The sequence below is a fragment of the Anser anser genome, assembly GCF_964211835.1.
Source record: "Anser anser genome assembly, chromosome: 6".
Taxonomy (NCBI): Eukaryota; Metazoa; Chordata; class Aves; order Anseriformes; family Anatidae; genus Anser; species Anser anser.
Window position 1 is genome coordinate 7,080,299 of NC_139726.1, and position 20,948 is coordinate 7,101,246.

Consider the following 20,948-nt stretch of genomic DNA (forward strand, 5'->3'; position numbering starts at 1 on the left):
TGTAGAACTGTTTTACTCATTTGTTCATAGTTTTGCCAAGTAGCTGCTCTGTGATTGAAACGACAAAGAAAACAGCCTTTTCCTAGCTGCAGATCCCAGCAGGGTTTACGCTTGGAAATGAGGCTGGTTTGTTGTCCTTACACCTGAAAGGAAGGAATGACTGGCTGAGTCCTTTCTCTGCTCGCTCCCCACAGGTGACCATCTACCACTGGGACCTCCCGCAGGCGCTGCAGAACGTCGGTGGGTGGGAGAACGATACCATAGTGCAGAGGTTTAAGGAATACGCTGAGCTCCTTTTCCAGAGGCTGGGAGATAAAGTGAAGTTCTGGATCACCCTCAATGAACCTTACAACACGGCGTATCTCGGCTATGGCTTCGGGACAGCTGCCCCAGGTGAGGCTGCTGAGCAGGGTTTCAGAGCTCTGCTGAAGCAGTATCTCAGCCCTGGGCTGGGCCTCAGGGCCCCAGGTGCTGCACGTTTCATTTAATAGCAGGCAGCTGGCTTATTTCTCTCACAGGAGGGCAGCTCTGGATGTCCTGGGTGTGTTTACCTGGGAGGAAGCAGAAGGGGAAGCTGGGGATGGCTGCTTCAGCGCTTGTGCTGTCACTCTCTCTGCAGGAATCTCCGTTAGGCCGGGGCGAGCCCCTTACATAGTGGGGCACAACCTGATAAAGGCCCACGCAGAAGCCTGGCACCTGTACAACGAGACGTACCGGGCCAAACAGGGAGGGTTAATCTCCATCACCATCAACTCGGACTGGGCAGAGCCAAGGAACCCCCACAAACAGGAGGACTGGGACGCTGCCAGGCGATACCTGCAGGTAGGAGGCACGCGGACAGCCCCAGCTCCCCTGGCTGCTCGTGGCGTGTTCGGCTTGGCATCTGGAGCTGCCCAGAGCCCGGGCTGGCATCTCAGATACGTTTCCTTGCAGTGATGCTTCTCTAATACACCAACCTCTTCTGCTGAGTATGCAGTAGAAATGAGACAAAATATGACTGCAGTCCCAAAAGCTTATTAAATTTGTTGCGATTACACGGACATCCCTGCATATCTCTTTGTGCTTGTTCGTTATAAATCTGGTACTACGTGTAAAGCAGCATATGGAGAGGAATGGTGAAGTCCCTTGTTTTGATACCTAATTTATACGTATTTCCTGGGTTAGTTTCTCATAGGTTGGTTTGCTCACCCCATTTTCAAAAACGGCGATTACAACGAAGTGATGAAAACGAGGATTCGGGAGCGCAGCCTGGCTCAGGGTCTGAAGCAGTCTCGGTAAGAGCACAGGCACATAGCTGCTCTTGTGTTGCCTGCTGTGCTGAAACCTGCTTTTCTGACAGTGCTGTGAAGTAGAAGGATTCTGGTGAAATGGTGTGGTAAAAATCTCGGCGTCCCCTCACGGGAAAACTATTTTATGTTTTTTCTGGTCCCTGTCTTCACCTCTCTTGCAAACTAAATTTACTAATGTAAATAAATCTTTCTCTAAGCTTCTACCTTGGGGGTACTAGGTTGGCAGCTCAGTGTGATGTAATAAATGATCTGCATTAGATGCTGTGATTTGCCTGACAGTGATAAATGTGCTTTGATCGTTCTTACAATGACGTACCAAACTCATAGGTGCCTCCGAATTACATTTCTGGTTTGCCATTCCAGTTAATTACTTGTAACCCTATTTTGCTATCTTTGTTCCACTATGAATGTTTTCCCTTTTCTCTCCCTGTCTAGACACATACAAGGACAGTACTTTTTCTTTCCCCCTCTTGACTGTAATAACAATTTCTTGGGGGTATGTTAGGTATGGGGGTATTGCTGATTGTTCCTCTGTGGTAAGACCCCTTGTTCTGAAATGAGGTGACAGAAGAGTTGGTGTGTGCTCAGCAGCAAAGGCAGGTCTCTTCAAGACTTAAGTTTTGGTTTTATGTGCCTAAAATGCTTGAATTCTTGAGCATTTTTTAATACGTTATTTCTTCTCTGGTGGTTGCTACCATGACTCAGATAGCACAGTCACTGTGTGTTGCCTTATGAGATGAAGTGCCCAAGCGTCTCCGTCTGGGGAAGAAGTCCTGTCCTCAGCCTGCGAGTGAACTCTCAAGCATCACTGAATTGTCAGGAGTGCATGTTGAGCAGTGGTTGTCTAGGGACCGAATTCCCAAGAGAATTTTCTCTCTTTTCTGGCTAAAAGAGAACTGAAAAGTCGCTCTTGCTCCAGGGCACCCTGGATGTCCCTGACTGTTTCTTGCTTTGTCACCACAGCAGCGATTGTGTAGGGCTGAGATCCCAAAGGGAGATGTTCTCCGAGGAGGCCTCCCTTTTGGAGGGAACCAAGCGCTTTGGGATTAACTAGCAGAGCTCCCCTGCCCCGGGCTAGTTCCCAGTTTCTTCTGGATTTTCCCATCTTCCTCCAAGAAGATCACAGTGCAGCTCTCTGCTGCACTTCTCCTGTGCTCTTTGCATTTATTCATGGCTGGGGACCTTGGCTGCGTTGTTCCAGCTCCCTCCTGGGTGACCCAGCTGAAAGTTGAGTAGGTCCCCAAGTCACCAGTACAGAAGTGCCTCCCACCTCATCTGATTTTCTCGGCTGTAGAGCTTGTTTGTATTGTTTCTTTTCAGCACTGCCCTGACTCCTGCTGAAAGCCACTTTTTATCTTTACTTCAAAGCCTCTTGCCCCCTTCAAACGCATTTATAAACAAACACGTGAAGAAAAGGGGGTTGCTCAGTAGGAGTTAGAGATTGCCAAGCTCTACTTACATTTACACATCTGTTAGCTACTTCCCTTCATCTTTCCTTTGAGCTTTTCAACATCTCAGTGTTACAGTCCGCAAACTGCTGCAGTGAAGACAAACCCTGTGCAAATTTAACCTTTCTGGGTCCCAGAACACAGGGATACAGGGATGAAGTCACGTCAGTGCTACAGATGCTCTCAGGGAAAGTTTCTGACTTCTCTAACTCAAAAGTACTTCTGAGCTCAAGCACAGCAAGAGAAAACAGCAGGACTGGTAAAGAACAGCCTTGTCTTTAGTTCTGTTGCCTGCTCTAGAGCAAGTGTTACTGGTTCATGGAGCCCCGCGGCTGCCAGCAGCTCTGCGCTGAGGTTGTGTTTCTGCCACTACCTTTTATTTGGGCGTGAACCATGCAGTGTTTAGTTTCCAGTCAGTGAAAGGTCTGTTCCTCTTCTGGGGACCTCTACATCAGGCAACATGAATTGCCTGAATTCTAGCAAAAGCTTCGTTTAGTTAGCCACCAGGACTGATGAGGGGGTAGAAACAAAAGAAGGGGAAATCCTGAAAAGAGCTGCATTTCTATGGGCTCATGCTTTTTCTCTGTTTTCTGTTGCAGACTTCCAGAATTTACTGAAAGTGAAAAGCAAAGAATTAAAGGCACATATGACTACTTTGGTCTAAACCATTACACTACAGTTTTAGCATACAACTTTAATTATTCTACTGGGATTCTGTCATATGACTCTGACAGGTAAGATATAAATGTACGTTATTGGTCAAGTCAAATGTGCGCGCCTGGAGCCTGGGCAAACTAAGCAATATAAACTAATAGTGCATAAAGCCATGAGAAAGATATATTGGTCTGTTATAACCAATACTAGGGAAAAATATCCCCAAACCATACCTGTGATGCTGTTATTTTCACAAAAGCCCCTTCTTTATGATCCAAAATGAATGGTTAAAACAGAACAAGGAAAATCAGAGCATCTGCTAAAAGGAAGGAATCGGCTCTTCTGAGTCTCCCACCCGGTATCAGCTCTCAAGAGTATTTATCGTATTTCCTTTCCCCCAGTCCGTAGTTTGAAGAGGGAGATTATCCTGGTTTATGGGTACTACTGCATTTGCTGTTAAACAGTTGTTGGCTCTCTCTGCACATTGGTTAAGCTTAAATTTAAAGCCTAAGTAGCAAAATCACTTCTTAAATGTATGTAAGTCAAGCTTTTTTACGTGTTGATTTTTTTCCCAAGTTACAAAAGCTAAACGATAGGAGCTTGTGAGTTTTTCTGCTGAGAATTAAGATAATTGTGGGACCACTCATGAGGGTGAACGTTGGCTGTTTTCAGAGCTGTTTTCACAAAACTGTGTGGAATTGGGGTAACCTCCCCTTGTGCTTCGCTGTTGCAGCACTGCCCCTGGGGTGTGTCCCTGAGAGGACGCTGGGATCTGTCCTGCATTCCTGCAGGGGATGCGTGCTCAGTCACTGCGGTGTAGATCAGAGGTTAGAAGCAGGAATTGCTTTAAATGACAAAGATGGGGCAGGCTTATGAGTTGGGCACACAGCACACCCTCAGCAACTGCTGATGTAGGCAGAATGTAACTTTAAAGTAAAGTAGAAGAGGTGTTTTCTGGAGGCTTGTGAGCACCAGTAGCTCTTCACCTCCCCAGAGCTCTGTGCTCTTCCCACCCTGCCACAGTCACTTCGGGTGCAGTTCCCCAGGGCTCAGTGCCGCGTTCTCAGGCGAGCAGTGACACGGGGCCAGGCACCAGGGATGGGCCTGTGATCAATGTCCTCCTCCACAGGGGTGTCGCTTCAGTAACCGACCGCACCTGGCTGAACTCGGGGTCCTTCTGGCTCAAGGTGACGCCCTTTGGCTTCCGAAAGCTCCTGAGGTGGATAAAGGAAGAGTACGGCAACCCTCCCATTTATGTGACTGAAAACGGGGTATCAGAACGGGGAGACACGGATTTCAACGACACCTGGCGGATACATTACCATCGGAACTACATTAACGAAGCACTGAAAGGTAAGGGTGACTACTTAAAGCTGGTTAGCAGTGTCTCCCAACAAGCCTGGCACGTACAAAGCGAGCTGTACAGAGCTGAAAGACCACTGGCAATGTGTTTGTCAACTACACGTACACAGGGGGTCGCTCTGTGTCTGCTGCTGCGAGCCTTTGGATGTTAGCAGCCACGGGGCATGGCTGGCCAAGACTTGCGCAGGGAAAGATGAAGTAGAGGCTGAGCAAACCATGGGGTTAGTAGAGTGGGACAAGGGCAGCCTCCTTGTACAGCTGCATCTGGCGAGAGAGGGTTCTTTACTGCTGCTGGTTCTAAAAATGGCACCGTACTTCAAGCAGACAAACAAACACAGGGAACTGGTTTCAGTTACAGCCGTGGTCAACTTTGCCCCTCTGCCATAGGGGAGCTGGCTGCCAGGTGTTCCCAACGCACTTGTTTACTGCCTTTTAGCAATGAGGGCCGCACCAGCACTTGTTTGAACACTCATGGTGTATTGATAGGTTCTTTTCTCTGTTCTTAAACCTTTGCTTGCTGAATGAAAGCTCTGATTTTCGGAGCAGAGAAGAGCAGTCTCCAGGGGCTGATGGAGCTGCCTTGGTTGATGGCGAGGTGTAACTTAGCTGTTAAACCACCTCAGAGCAGCACGTGGGTGCCAGAAGTGGGGACGGTTTGGCAGTGAGCTCACCGAGGCCGGGTTGGCAATAACTGGGTTGCACCCAGCTGCGTTTTCGTGTGCTACCCTGTTCGTACCACTGCGGGCTGAGGGGCAGCTCCGTGCCACCTGCCTGCTCAGCTCACCTGCTGTGTGTGCTCCTGTAACAGCTGTCGTGCTGGACGGCGTCGACCTGCGAGGCTACACAGCCTGGACGCTGATGGACAACTTCGAGTGGGCCGTGGGCTTCGACGAGAGGTTTGGCTTCTACCACGTCAACTACACCGACCCCAGCCTGCCACGGCTCCCCAAGGCCTCCGCCAAGTACTACTCACAGATCATAAGCTGCAACGGGTTTCCAGATCCAGCAGCGGGCCCGCATCCCTGTCTGGAACCGGAGCCTGAAGGTGAGTGATGCAGCAGAAATCACGCATCTGATACTAAACCCAGACACCTTCCGTAATCTGTGGTCCTAAAAGACCCCAGCTTTTCTACAATATTCTTTTTAAGGGCTTTGGTAGCAAACTGCCTGATTGTCAGCCTTTGTTAGGACTTAAGGTAGTCATGTAGAATTAGGTCACTTCTGTTTGCAAAGCCAGAATAACTTTGAAAGATGTTGGGGTAGCACCTAGCTACGTGCCTGTCCTGAAAACACAGCAAAGAAAGAGTTAGGCCATTCTACTTTTCTCTGATTAATGGGATGTTTCCCCAGTCACACCCATCCAGTAGTCCCGCAGTATTTTTTTAAAAACAATTTTGATTGCATTCTAAGAGGCAGGGGGAATACTTTCATTGCTTGTGTTCTCTGGGCTAAGTACGTTAACTGAATGGCAACCCCTGTCAGTTGGGGGTGTTTAGAGGTTCATCTTTATTAGCCATGACTGCTGGGGAACACTTGCCCCTCCTCTGGCCTCAAGAGCTCCCTATTAACCCTGGGTTGTGCCTTTACCCTGAGCTGGAATTGTGTCAGTCCCTGATCCCAAAGACCTACGGCTACAGCCAGGGCCCTGCCCAGCAGCGCTGAACCTCCCGCAGAGGGAGGAAGAAGCAATGCACACATACATGAATAAGTTCACAACAGGCCGGCTACTAATTCTTGTTGTCTTCCCCTGCACAGTGACACCAACGGTCCCCACGGCAGGAGGACTGGCTGACAGCGTGCGCTTCCTGGGCTTGGATTTAACGTCACAAAGTGCAGAAATCGCGCTATATGTGCTTTTTGCTCTCTGCGGAATTGGAGCGCTGGGCCTGGCTCTTCTTGCGTATAAGTACGGAATGTTATCCAAAAAATCCCGTAAACAATCACACATGGAACTTAGTAAAATGTGAAGTTCAACTGGTTTAAATATGGGGAACAGACTGAAACAATGAAACCCTATCACACTGTATTCTACAGCAGCATAAAGAGACCGAGTGCTCGTACTACTGCACCTTAATGAGGGGAAGGAAGCCTTAGAGATGGCGCCCCATCTTTTTGTTGTTTGTTAAAATATGAAGAAAAAAAATATTCTGTTAATTGATTTTTTTTTCCCAGCTGTTATTGATTTGATTTCTTCAAATCAGAACTAAAATAGCTTGTTCCAAGTTGTGCAAGGATTTTGAACCTGACCATTCATCTGCTCGCCTTCATCACCTTCCCTGGGGTCCTGCTGGTCTCTTCAAGGCATCCAAGAGCGTTCCCATGAAGCTCTACTGAATCTTAATGGTTCGAAGACAAGGTAGGGCTGGTAAAAACAGGTGGAGGAGGATATTGTTCTCACAGCTACTGTACAGCATGTTTTTTTTTCTAATTCCTTTTTTTCAAATTTTATCATAAATTATTAAAAAACAAAAATTGGCCTAGCCCTCTGCCTTCACAGTTGTAGAGTGTGATACGTAACTGAAGCATCTTTAAATAGAAAGCTGAAGCAGCACAGAACACCTGCAATGCTTAGGGCTATACAAAAAGTATAAATGTATAAATGCACAATTCCACATAGGAAAGCTTTGTTCCCACTTCCAAAATAAGTTTCCCTCCTCTTCTATTACAATCCCTCTTTCCAGCAATATTTCTATTTTATGTGAGAAAGAAGAAAGTACTTTCCTCCCTGTGCCATGTTCTAGATGCAAAACCCTTTCATACACGTTTGACCAGATTTCAAGAGGAACAACTCCTGAGTAAGATCCTTTAAACTGCAACAAAAAGCTTGAAGGTCTTTGCAACCTTTATGATTCTATGAAAAAGATTGCTCACTGTATTTTAAGTTTTAGTGTCTAAGCCTAGCTGCTTACTTGGTTGTGACACAAGTACTTCAGAGGAACGTTACAAGAAATGACAGTTACGTTTTTCTGGAAAATATTTTATTGAGTGCTTGGGGAATTAAAAACTACAAGGTTTTGCCTGCAGTTGCAGAAGCAAGAAAAAAGTTAAACATAAATTAGTTACCTGATTTGCTACTTATAATGCTTCTGAAACCCTCATTTTAACCAGTCATTCCCCTCCCGTGACCTTTATATTAATATATCTGACCCTTAAATTTATGTAGCAGAATATTTAAAGATTAAAAAGTGCCTTCCTAAGGGCAGTAGGGTATTGATTATTAAAGCTGATGTAGATTTTCAGTCTTAACTTGCCTTCTAAGCTTCAGCTGCACCCCCTTGATTTCTCTGACTTAGGCAACTTTATTCCATCCTCCCCTGCAGGAATAAGAATTAAGTAACTCACTTGGTGTGAAATAAGCCCCACTGGTCCAGAAGCTTTAGTTGACTTAGATCAATTAAGGAGAGAAAAAAAAAAAGCCAGACAGGGGTTACTGCAGTTACTCAAAACTACATTTGTTGTGTAGAATTTCCATTCCAAGTGTTGTTTTCATCTTCTCCATCATCTTGAGTCCTCAGTCTATAGATTTTGCCTTCTTTTTTGAAGTCTTCCCCCCGCTTCTCTATGACTCGTTTCCTGACTGTTTGCCTAGGGTACAAATGACAGTGAGGTTTGACACTTTCCCCTACTTACTGCATTGGCTTCTCTTGGGCAAGCAAGGCCTCCTCCTTCTCTCTCCCCAAGAACAGGTTTCTTCAGCCCTTTGGTTTACAGGGAAGCTATCCCCAGCTGAAAATTTGGCATTTAGCAGTCAAAGTGACAGACTCTCATTTTCCCTGGAAAGGATGAGGTGATACGCGGCTGCTTCACGTGCAAGAGCTGAGCTGCTCTACTTGCGTTTTGTGTACAGCCACACCGTAACAACACAAAGTTTTGAAAATCAGCATGTCACCTCCAAACAGTATCGGCTCAAGTGACGCCCAGAACTGTAGCTACAGCTGAACTCCCTAGTCATAAATGACTGCAAGACAATGCTTTTTTCTACTCTGTAGTTGGAAATCAAAGCAAACAGTAAGGCGTTTGCTTAATCACACACACAAAAATCAAGATATCCTCTTGATTTTAAACTGCTGCAGTGCAGTTTAGCAGCCACCAGTTTATCCTCTAGCCAGATGAAGGATGGTGGTCAGAAAATGCCAGAACAGAGCAGCAGTTAGAGAGGGACAGACATGCAGTTCTCCAACATGAGACAAAAATATTTCTAACAAGTATTTTGAGAAACGGCCACCCGAAACAGTTTTGATTACCTGCTTTGCTCATTGTTGCTGGGCTTCGAAGGATTTGAATGGTCTTGCTGATGAGCGGTTCTCGCAGCAGACTGTGGGGGAGGTGGACTTGTAAATAGGAAGTTGCTAATAAATCTCCAGACTGCTAAGAGGGGATAAAGTATTGTGCCCAAAAACTTCCACAGATCACCACCTGAAGCCTGAACAACCGAAGTAGCCGGTCTTCCCGCCTGGATGTGAACACGGAGCAAACGTGTCAGGTATTAAGGCTCTACTCGTTTAGACAGAGTACTTCATACCGAACTTAGAAGCAGTTCAGTAGAGGTGAGGAAAGAACCCCTTTGGTTACACATTAAACAAATCCCAATGCCACCGCCTATCCATCTCAGAAAAAAGTCCTTTTCCAAATCAGTCCTGACCAAAATTACCCCGATTATGCAATCTTAGCCAAAGGAATGACCAAAATTCAAGCCAAGTATTTTAACGGCTGACTAAAAGCAGCTAGACAGCAACAGTATCGCTGCTTGCAGGTAAGCGAGGAACAAACAAATGAAACCCCAATACCTACCGGCAGCAGCACCACTGAAGCGCTGGGAACCAGCTCTAGCTCCAGTAATTTCTTTCCATAATCTTCTTTGGTAAATTCCCTTCTGGGAAACATTGTCGCCAGCGAAAAATTGCCGTAAGCATTACCAACCGTCTGTGAAAACAAAGAAAATGCTTTATTTCTAACTGCTCACTTTCCAACAATCGCACAGTTGCCAGCTGAGCACCCCTTGCTTTACTGACCGAGAGTTCTTTATCAAAATGACGATCTCCACGTGAAGAAATGGAGAATTTCTCCTATCTTACATCTCACCAGTTACGTGCTGCAGTTATACAAAGGTAGCTGGTGGCAGGGGAAAAGGGTGCTAACCAAACCCCCCTTCAAACAAACAAAAAGGCAAGCAGCTGGTGGCAATCCCACTGCAATCACCGACTAGTTGCTGCTCCACCACACTGTTATCAGCACGCCGCTGAGGAAATGAGACACTGACTTACCTGTGCAGCAAACTGCCTTGCCTCTTCCAGCCGTGCTTCGGAGGGGAACTGGTTAGTAAAGGAAGATCCATCTGGCAGGCGGAACTGAATCCTGGCTACCAGGCTGCGGGACATGCACCACAGTCAGTCAAGTCAGCACATCAGTACAGCCATCCTACTTCGGGCAGCACAGATGGTTTACAAATTTGGATCCACACTGGATCCTGCTTACATATCACAACACATCTCCTCTGCATTTTTATCAGAGTCCAAGACCCCCCAATATTCAAACAGGATGCTTATATTGATCATGCAGAACTTAGCAAACACATGAAAGAAACACAAACCACACAAGATTTTGTGTAGCCTGTGTTACTACTTTTTTTTAAAAATTTATTTTCTTTATTTTTTTGGAGAAGTTGCACTATGAGGGCACTGACATTTAGACTGGCTTGGCAAATACCTACTCTCCACTAGCTAAGGCCCAGCGTTTCTGTTTAAGGTCCCGCACCAGCACAGCTCCAAGCCAACTGGGTGCCCAGCTGCACTGCTGGGCCTGCACCATGCGCTCAGGCATGGTTCTGACACGGCCACCTTATCCAGCTCCCTGCCCAGCCTGTTGTGCACGGCATTCGAATCAAGGCTCAGACAGAAAAAGCTCTTCTCTACTACACACAAGAAGAGGAGGTGAGCACCACCATCAGAAATGTTTACACAATGCAAGTTACCAGAGAATGTAACATTCACGGAGATAGCTATGAGTACACATTACAAGAGAAAGCTACTTTTTATGTCACTAAACCCTCCAACATAGCATCAGTTAACATGTTAGGATACACTATTTAATTTTCTGAAGCTTATGTAAACTTTTTTTTTTTAACCTCTTCCCCAAAATACACACTTCTGCTTTCTCTCCAACAACTCACCTTCGTTCCTTTTGAGATGCTTCTTTTCTGGCCTCTAGCTCAGCCTGTTTAGCCTGAAGAGCTGCAGCTTTTGCAGCTTCTGCTTCTTCCTTTGATTTTGCAAAGCGAGCCGCTCTCTCAGCACGATCCTTTGGAAAGACCAAACAGAAAACTTCATTTTTACCATAAACTGTAGCTTAACACTCACTAAAGCACAGCCTGTACTGAAAACCCAACTGCACCAACATGAGGAGGAAAGACTGTCAGGCTGCAGAGCTGTGCTCGCTCCAAACTGCACGATCCCCTGTTGAGATGACACACACTTGCAATGAGTCACTTCATCCATGTAGTTAACAGATGGTCCTCCCATGGAAGCTTAATGTTCCAGGGAAGAGAAAGGGAAAAAAAATCTTACGACAAGTTGCATTGCTGCAGTTCTAAGTTTTCTACACCAAAACTTAGAAATGAGGGGGAATTTCAATTGTTGTGAACTGCTTGTATATATAGGTGTTTGTGTATAGATACAAACTTAAAACAAAAAATAACCCCCGCCATTTTGAAGCCAGCATTCCTTGGCATGCTCCACAATTAAGTACTCCCTGTGTTTCTGTTTCAGATCTCAGTTAAATTGTATATATTTTTTTAATATTTAATGATAATCCACCACCTGGCTCCAACAATGTAGAAGACAAGTTGGTATGTTCATTCTGAGAGACCACCCCTATATATTGTTTAGCATGACCCCAGATGGTATGGAATACCCCTTTGGCCAATCTGGGTCAGCTGTCCTGGGTCTGTCCCCTCCCAGCTCCTGCTGCACCCCCAGCCTGCTCGCTGGCAGGACAGAGCAAGAGGCCGACAAGTCCTTGGCATGGTGTAAGCACTGCTCTGCAACAATTAAAACATCAGCATGTTATCAGCGCTCTTCTCATCCTAATCCAAAACATAGCACCCTACCAGCTACTAAGAGAAAATTAACTCTGTCCTAACTGAAACCAGGACACACCACGAACATGAAAGCAGCAGCTTCATTTTATACACAACACGTGCTACTATAAAACCACAAATGCGCAGATTGTTACCACACAAGGCCACAGGATTCCAAACAAAAAATGAAGATCTTTCAATGTTTCTCCTAACAAGAAAGTTTACTTTTTTAGTACGCTGTTGGCCCTTGCAAGAGAGAGAAGCAGCAAGCTATCTTTCAGAACACAAAATTTACCATTGCAATCTGTTGTCTTATACGCTCTCTGGCTGCCTTCTCTTCTGCCTTTTCTCTGTTCCTTTCCTCTAACATCCGTTTTGTCAATTCTTCTTCTTGCCGTCTTTTGTACTCTAACATTTCTTTACCAGTTTTTCTCCGTTCGATTTCTTTCTTAATTTCTTTCTGCATAAAGAACAGAGACAATAAAAACAGGACCACAAAATTGCCTCGGAAAAGACTGAAATGTATTTGTTTTAACAGGAATTAAGCATTTATTCAAATATGGGTATCTAAATAAATACTGCAAGCACTTTTACATTTTTATGTTACCTGTTCTTCTTCTTTCCTTTTCTCTTCTCGCCTTTCTTCAAGCTTTTTTGTTATCCTAAATTTACAAACAAAGTGAAAAGTCTTAAAATCACAGTATCTACTATTAGTTTTTTTTTTTTGATGACACATTTGCAATCACAGAAGAAGGAAGCTCATGAAAACGAACAGGAACAGTAACACATTGCTAACCCCTAGTGTAAGAGTAATAATGATCCATCCACGTGTGGCTGTACAGACCATAAAACCATGAGGTGGGGATCCACCCCCTAACTTCCAGTTTTTAAATGGTAGTTCTAACACGTTCCTTTTATCCTTTTCTGCTCAGAAAAATGAATAATTTTATATATCCTTATGGTTGAATCACCTTTTAATACACACAATAAGCAATACTATTTATGATCTGTGGTAAAAGAAACACCACGCAACTCTCAATCTGTTCATAACTATTTAACCTGTCGGGTTTCTTCTGCACATCACTTCCTAAACTGGAAAACAGGTAACACATAGCACACAGCTGTAATACAGATGCACATGTGTGTGTCTCATTTCCCCAGAAAGGTGCCTTAGAATGAGGACTGATTTCAAAAAGCATACTGAGGTGCAACATATTTCAAGTCTGGGAACAGGCATGACCAAATAACATGAGCAGTCTGATAACAGGAGAAATTTCTTTCTGTTTATACAATGGCTGTTCTTTTGCTTTTTTAAAAGAAAATGGTAACTACCACAGAGCCTTCTCTTTTTTTCCATCCGAAAGAAATGCTCTAGGTGTATGCAAATACGGTACAATTTAAGACCAATGCACATTTAAAAGAGGAACGTTAGCATCTATATTAAAATATTGACTTTCTTATCAGTCTTGCCAGTGCATTTCTTAGCAGTTGCAAGTAAAATTACATTTACTGTCCAACTTCTTTGGAATAACACTGAAATTAAATATGAAGTTTTAAAAATACGATGATTTATACTACTAAAATGTATTTACTATGTATGTGTTACTGGTTTTAGGTAGGATATTATAAACAGTATCTGTCTTACAGATACTTTCCGTTCACTATTTTAACTCCTTCAAAACAGTCTGAATTCAAGTTCTATCAAAATAATTGCACAGCTGTATCAAAGTAATGACAATATTAATTTTCCAGATCACCCTTTTCCTTCAGAGTACACGAGAAATTAATTTAAAAGTTGGTTTTTGTATCAACCCTAGTATTATCTCAAACATCCAAACAAAGATAAGGCTACATAAATGCCTGCTGGATGACAACAGAATCAGCACCAAAATCCTGTAATTAAGCCTGTCTGATCCAAAAAAAAATAGAAGTGCCTCCCAAGAAACAAATACAGTACACTGGAACTCTACAAAAGAAGAGTTACCTTTCTACTTTGAGTGCAAGGTCATTCGCGGGCTGAGCACCACTCGCTTGTGCATCTGAGGACTGAGCAGCTTCCTGGCTTGCTTGACCTGAATTTGCTCCATCTTCTAAGTGATTTACAGGAAGGTAACGCACAAGAGAAAAGGTATGCTTCTTATCACAAAAGCATTATTAAACGCTCATCATTAGCCGTAACTGGCAGCAGCTAGAACATCTCCAGAAGACAGGAAATTCTGCTGTTTAAACTCTTTGGGCCCCGTCCCCCTCCTCTTGGTTCAGGTTCCTAACCCAGAGAAACCTCTTTTACCGAATCCTATCACAAGACAGCACACACAGTTTGTGTTGTGCTATAAACCGGGTATTTCTCACGCGTTACAACAGGAGCAGAACGACAAGTTCTGCAAGAAGGATCTGCTATACTCAAGTTTTTCCTCAGCAAGTCCACTTTGTCTTTTATGTAACATATAACAATGTAAGACAAGGAAAGCAATTTCCAAGCAAATCACATATCATTTTGGTAAAAATACTAACCATTACCAGCAGAAGGCCTTATTGTCTCTGACGTAGCGGACTCTGCAGAGTCACAGAACCCCGCTGCTGTGGATTGCACGTTTTCTGGAGCACCATCAGATTGAGATGAGGAACATGGAGGAGCAGATGGCTGACTTGGATTTTCCAGAGGTTGCCCTTTTTCTGCATGCATCTAGGAAATTGCGGTGAAAAAGCCAGACAATGAAACTTCAGATGTTTTCCTCAGGTTCAAAAGCCAAGGCTACTAAATTATTTTTGGAGAATCACTCCTATTTAAAATATAAAACTAGAATTATCCTATATTGCTCAGTGTGACACAAAATATTACATTTTTTCCTAACTGTAGTCTCACAATTGAAATCAAAGTGATAAAAACTACCTATGCTTATAGTACATCGCATGTTCCAGTTTAGGGTTCTTGATAATCTTCATTTCTGTAGGTGTTACACAAATTAATATAACAAAATAATCTGTGAAACAACAAAAAATAGCACAGCATTTCTGCACAGTGCTTTCAAACCTGTTCCAACTTCTGTACTGAATTTAAAATGTGCTGGGTTTGTTGTTGGAGGGATATAAACCCAGTAATTCAGACTTCCCCAAGGTGCACGCTAAGGGCCTGTCTCGAACACGCATGCATATCCATGTGAAAGATCCAGCATTACCTGTTTGACTTTATGGATTCTGGTAACAAGTTCTTCTACAGAAACACTGCCAGCAATTACTTCCAGAGGGATTCCATTGTCTCCTATAAAAAAACTGGATGGAACACACACTACAGGATCTGCACAGCTACAGTTAAGGGCAACAAACAACAAAAATTTATAGAGTAACATTTAAGGCAAAAGCAGAAGTCCTTTGTACAGCATCCTCTAGCCCAATACTCTATTTCCACCTGCTACTAGTAGTAAGTGCCAGAGGAGAAAGAAAAAAGGCTATCAAATATGCTGGAAAACACTGCGTACAACTGATTGGTATTTCTTCTTTTCCTTGAAATTGTTTTGAGCCAAAATAAATGACTCCAACACACACATATCCAACCAACTACACTTTGGAACTGAAAGATTTTGTTTTAAAGTGAGATGACTTCTTATGTAGATAACACTGAAATCTTTACAATGCCACGATGATGCACACAAGGTACAGCGCTCTCTTTCTCAGCATCACGCACATTTCTGAGCTATAAACAACAACCTGTGTAACAGGCATTCACCTAATCAAATACCTGCGTATCTGACAGAGCCCAACTCACTTGTTCCTCCTCCTCTGCAATTCTGAACTACACATCCCATTACACATTTTTGTGCAGTAAGAAGTACTTTTAATAACACTGCCTGTAATTATTTGTCTTAAGAACAGTATTAACTTGTGGATTGCAATTATCTATGATCATAGTGCGGTATCTAAATTGTTTTCAAAGGATACAAATTTGAGAAAACTGCAGGCACGCTTCGCTGTTTGAAAGAAAAGATGCATGTTTAGAAGCAGCAATCACTTTGCAACAACTTTAGATTAAGTCTTTCAACATAAAAATAACTGTCCTACCACCACACAAAACTATTTAAATACTTGAGAGAACACTAAAAAACTCACATCTTCTCATTAACATTTTGCATAAGTGTTGACATGGTGACAATCCCTGGTTGTCACAGTTGACTACGGATTATTATTTATGGAAGCGATGCTAAGAAGCAATTCAGGAAAAAAAATCCAGTCTAGTGTGTGTAAATAAGACATAAATTCTTCTAAGATGCCTACAGAGCATTCCAAAATAATGCAACTTTTGGAAACGTCAGCATGCTTTCTGCACAAGAACTGGGGTGCTCATACTAACAAACTGAGTAACTTATCCAGGAACCTTACTGGTTCTGCATTGTGTGTTGCAAAAGAGAAGCATTTTCTCCAGGGCCTTACAGACCATTCTTACTGAATTCCTAAGAATTTTCAAATTCATGACGTAGCTGGGCAAACCAAGAATTGCCTTGCGAGTACTTGCGTTTTGATTCCTTTTTTTTTTTTACTTGGCCTTTTTTTTTTTTTGCCATCTTTTCCTGTTGACAAAGGACGTCCTCAAATATTCTTTCCTATATTCTAATACTCTAGTATTCTAATACTGAAATTCAGCAGGAAATACACAATGAATATTCTGCACACTGTAACAGGAAACCTGGAAATTTGGAGTTTTCTCTGACTGCAGTAGCTTCAGGAGCACTGAACTCACTTAGGCTCTGGAACATGCTATTTAGACTACTTTCAAATCAGGGACAGGACTTCAAAAGCCTTCTACTTTCATCATCATCAAAGGAAGATCATGTAAGAAACAGAATGAGAATAGGATCAAACCTTTTGGTGTCGATTTTAATAGCAACAAAACCATCTGAGGCAGCCTCGGTCACCTTCTCATCTTCCCACCTCGCAGCCATCTCGGTGGATTGTTCATCCTCACCTGCAAAACGCAGCACGCGTGAAGTTAACCATGCCACAAACAAACAGCTCCTGTCTGATTTAAGCTTTGCTTCAGCTGCTTGAAATCAGCTTTGCAAAAGTCTCTCAAAATCATTTTCAGAGGGGTTGATTTTTTTCACTATAATCTGAAGGCAATTCACTCCAGCTGATGCATCAGGTGAGCAAAAGGGACTGTACAACACAGACGGAGGAGGGATAAAGGGACTGGAACTGATCGCGAGTCTGGAGATCAGCTCAGTTGCATCATCTCACTGCCCAACTTGTGCTGGGCCTTGCTTTCACGTTACAGGGAATATGTTCATGCTTTAACATTCTGCTTTGGTGTCTGCTCGTAATACGTGAGGAGAGCTCATAGCAGTCAGCGAACCACTGCGCCTCCCCAGCATTAGCCTTGACCTACCATCCTCTGCTCGCCCTTCCTTACAAATTTAAATACGTGTTGGTGCAGCAGCTGCTAACAGAGGTAGAACTACACTTCTCACCCCTTGGAAAACATAATCCAGCAAACGAGATTCAAAACAAAATTCAGCTTCAGAGTTTAATAATGTTAAAAAATACATTTATTTTGTTTAAAAGGAGTCAGGAGCCCACCGGAACAAGATCAGCAGTAGAAGGGGAGCTACTTAAGCCAGGAAAACAGGAGGTGTTCTGGGGACGCACACTCGGGATGGTATTTTAACCAGGTGAAACAATGCCGATCATCCTTTTACCTTCCAAAGCACCGGTTTAGTGAGGACTTGGGTTAATAAACGCATTCAGATGAACGTTTGTTATTTTTCAACAAGCAAACTGACCTACAAGCTTTTGTTTATCTTTCATTTCTAGTACTTCCTAGCAGCTTGGGATTGCCTGTGCTCTTGATGAAGAACTGAGTCACACGTTGGCTTCCAGCACACAAGTCCGTTATTCAACGACAACAACAAACCATTTGTTTGTTTCATCCCAGTTGCTATTTCATGCAGTGCTTTTCACTCGTTAAAGATCAGAGCTTTCTGTGCAGCTCCCTTGTGAAGCCCTGCTCCCTCAAGGCTACGGCTGGCCGGCCACAACGCTGCTCAGCAAGAAAGGCATCTAAAATACACTGATTTTGGAAACGTGGCTTCTCACTGGAAGGACTGTGGACGCTAAGAAAGTACTCGTCTCTATTGCTCTTAGGCTGTACACCCCAAGTTACTCATTTGGATGCTTTATATAGGAGCCTTTCGTTCTCCTGTAGCTGCAGCACTTCCCACTGCGGCCGATGGATGCAGCTGCCGTGCCGAGAGCGACGCAGCCTCCTCCCCGTTCCCAAATGCTCAGGGACCGGCAGCCCCTGCACTGCACACACTTCTTCGGAGCACATGTGCTCATCCGATTAGGCTACTAAAAATATCTCAGAGCTTGCCTAACGCTAACTTGTCCATCCCAACAACTGCTGCAGTTGGTGAAAGAATGTTGAAAGACAAAAGCAGGTTGGGGATCACTCACAGAACAACCTCAGAGATGTGCCCCGGGAACGAAAATGCTGGTCACTCATGTTTTACAGAACTGTATGTCACGGAGCACCGTTTAATGTTGTGACTACCCGCAGAATCACCACTCGCATGGCTTTTTGATTTAATAACCCTGTCCCATTTGGGGGCTAAGGTTCATTTGTCACAGTTTTGTAGCAGTAACTACACCCTGAAAACGAAGCACAAAAAACATCAGAAGACTCGAGGTCGAGCTCAAGAGGACTTGACAAAATTCACAACGTCCTAAGTTACAGCTTGTTTAGCACGCAGTCATCAGGGAAAAATGTTTCCCTTACAGAAGACGACGAGTCCAGCTGACTTCACGCAAAACGTTCACCGTTTCATAACTACCCCGTAGGGGTAAGCACTGCCTGCTCTGGGACTGACAGCGGGCTGCAACGTTGAGCTGCTCACCTCCTCCTCCTCGCGTCATCCCACACAGCCAACTTGAAGAGTGCTTTGATACAGCTCGGATAGAAAACACTAACAAGTAACTTGGGATTAAAAATCAGCGTTCTGTTAAAAAAAATCAACTAAAAATAAAGTTATAAGCAAAACCATTTCTACAAACGTTTCTAAAAACAAACATTCTAGCTTCAAGTCTTCTCTACACGTTCCCCTTCCTTTTCCACTTCTGAAAACGCACTGGTTGTGAGTGGCCTGGTATTTTTGTTATCAGAACATGCCAAACTTTTGGAAACAATAATCTCAAACACCTCAGTCAGAACAGAGGAGGCATCTGAGGAAGTTTAATAAAAAAAAACAAACACCCAAAAAACCACAACTTCAGATGAAGTAACTCTAACCATTAAAGGAGTCTTCTAACCCTGAAGGCAAGAAAATCACCTACAGAACCTCTTCCAAGGTACCAGATGGAAGGTACCAGAGATGGGACCTTTAATAAGCTCACACAACCGCATCATCAGAACTATGCCATAAAGGTTTAAAAACTAAACTAGAAGTGTTAGGATTACAGCTGCGAACAAAAACGTTAAAGGAAAAAACTGGCTGAACAATGTGCAACTGCAGTCTCACACAGTACCCCCTCATCGTTAAGATAAACAGCTACATTATTCCTTGCTTGGCTAGAAAATATTCCAGAATCAGAATGAACAATCCAGTTCTTCATTTTCTAGCGCCTGTTTAGAGAAGTGCAGGGAGCAGGATGAGAGGCACAGACAGATGGTAGCAGGAACCAAAGCAAATAAAGTGAAGCTAACAGACTTCAGTAATTTCCATCAAGACTGAATCTAATAACTGTCCATCACAGCGGCCACCCTAAAATCACAACTGATTTATAGTTGCCATTTCTCTTACTAACTGTTCCCCTTTATTAATGTTTTGTCCACGTAGATATTATTGGGCAAAGTGCACAAAACAGCTGAACAGAGCATGTCTGGAAGTAGCATTCCTGCACAGAAAGCTGCCCTGAATGCTTTTCCTCTATGCCCTTGGCCAACTGCGCAGCGCGAAGACCCAAGGCCACCGCCACCACCAAGCGTGGGGTTGTCAGCATGGATCCACCTGAGCAACGACCCCAACCACTGCCAGCACGAAGTGTTGGCACCCGGCATCCTTCGAGCGCCCTGTGCCCACACGGGGTGTCAAAGCAGGTTCTCGGGCTGCCCACTCCCCCACCATGGCTGCGGCACCGGCTGCTTGCCCCATCCCACTGCTCCTAGGGGACATCAGCGGGGCTCCGACCTGTCATCGTGGGGGTACGGCCTCCCTAAGCAGCACTCCCCTCTCTGCAGAGCTTATAAAAACAAACATACATTCTTACGTTACTTACGATACCAAAGCTAGGCTACATCCCTGCAATCATGAGCTCCTCAGCACTCTGCGTATCCCCTATTTCCACATCCACCCGCCCGACAGCCACATCTGAGGGAACAGGACGGCTCTGCGCAGAGTTTTAGTTTCACCAAAACACCGTAAACAAGTCGCGACGTTCACTTCTCAGCCCCCAGCGCACACGTATCGAGTCCAAAGCAGCCCTGGGTTCTGAGCTACCACCAAAAACCTCCACGGATCTGAAATATTCGAGAAACCCGACAGAAAGCCGTAACGCCGAGGGGCAGCGGGTCCCAGCAGGCGGTGCTGCAGGGCGGAGATGCCGGTGTCGCCCCGCACCTGTCCGGGAGCTCCTTCTCGCCTACCACCTGCCTTTCCAGACCCGGTTTCCAGCGGGGCGCTCCCTGCCCGCACCAAACGCCGCTCTGCGGGCACCCGGGGAGCCGCCGTGCGTCAGGGCTCTGTGAGGCGCCGCCGTCCCCTCAGGGAGCCGAGGCAGGGCAGCGGGGGCGCAGCGCCCGGCCCTGACACAGCACAACGCGCCGGGCCGGCCGCCGGGGCAGCGCCGGGCCGGGCAGAGCCCCCCCCGTCCCCCGGCCCCCCGCCGCCGCCCCCCCGGTACCTGACACGACGACGACGAACACGGCGCTGCGCTGCTTGGCCGCGGCGATGGCGGCCGGGATGGAGCCGCCGAACCACAACATGGCGCCCGCCCGGCCCCGCACCCGGCCCGCCGCCGCCGCCGCCGCCGGGGCGCATGCGCCGCGGCACCGCCCCCTCCCAACAGCCCCCAAGAGCCCCCCGCGTGCGTGCGCCGAAAGCCGCCTCCTGATTGGCGCCCGCCGGCCGCGCC

General features: G+C 45.1%; 2 protein-coding genes across 7 annotated transcripts in view; one reads left to right on the forward strand and one right to left on the reverse strand.

The window, feature by feature from the left end:
• Positions 1 to 7,999, forward strand: part of LCT (lactase) — a 23,328-nt gene extending 15,329 nt beyond the window's left edge. For all 4 annotated transcript variants that reach the window (XM_083841249.1, XM_083841250.1, XM_083841248.1 and 1 more), the window contains 7 exons: positions 195 to 393; positions 620 to 822; positions 1,165 to 1,274; positions 3,337 to 3,471; positions 4,521 to 4,744; positions 5,562 to 5,798; positions 6,509 to 7,999. In XM_083841249.1, coding sequence (XP_083697375.1) covers positions 195 to 393; positions 620 to 822; positions 1,165 to 1,274; positions 3,337 to 3,471; positions 4,521 to 4,744; positions 5,562 to 5,798; positions 6,509 to 6,720 — 1,320 coding nt within the window. In that variant the 3' untranslated portion in view covers positions 6,721 to 7,999. The remainder of the gene's footprint in view (positions 1 to 194; positions 394 to 619; positions 823 to 1,164; positions 1,275 to 3,336; positions 3,472 to 4,520; positions 4,745 to 5,561; positions 5,799 to 6,508) is intronic.
• UBXN4 (UBX domain protein 4) lies at positions 7,715 to 20,883 on the reverse strand. Of its 3 annotated transcripts, none has more exons than XM_083841307.1 (13): positions 20,718 to 20,883; positions 16,686 to 16,788; positions 15,768 to 15,796; positions 15,008 to 15,126; positions 14,343 to 14,514; positions 13,813 to 13,915; positions 12,436 to 12,490; positions 12,124 to 12,288; positions 10,923 to 11,050; positions 10,018 to 10,120; positions 9,545 to 9,676; positions 8,998 to 9,206; positions 7,715 to 8,338 (listed from the first exon to the last, which is right to left on the reverse strand). In XM_083841307.1, exons 1-13 carry the CDS (start codon positions 20,797 to 20,799, stop codon positions 8,200 to 8,202), a joined length of 1,539 nt encoding a protein of 512 aa, XP_083697433.1. In that variant the 5' UTR covers positions 20,800 to 20,883; the 3' UTR covers positions 7,715 to 8,199. The 3 variants fall into 3 exon arrangements, with proteins under 3 accessions (XP_083697433.1, XP_083697434.1, XP_083697432.1); XM_083841308.1 differs by having other exon boundaries at positions 8,998 to 9,068; positions 13,813 to 13,918; XM_083841306.1 differs by having other exon boundaries at positions 13,813 to 13,918.
• Positions 20,884 to 20,948: the final 65 nt, after the last annotated feature.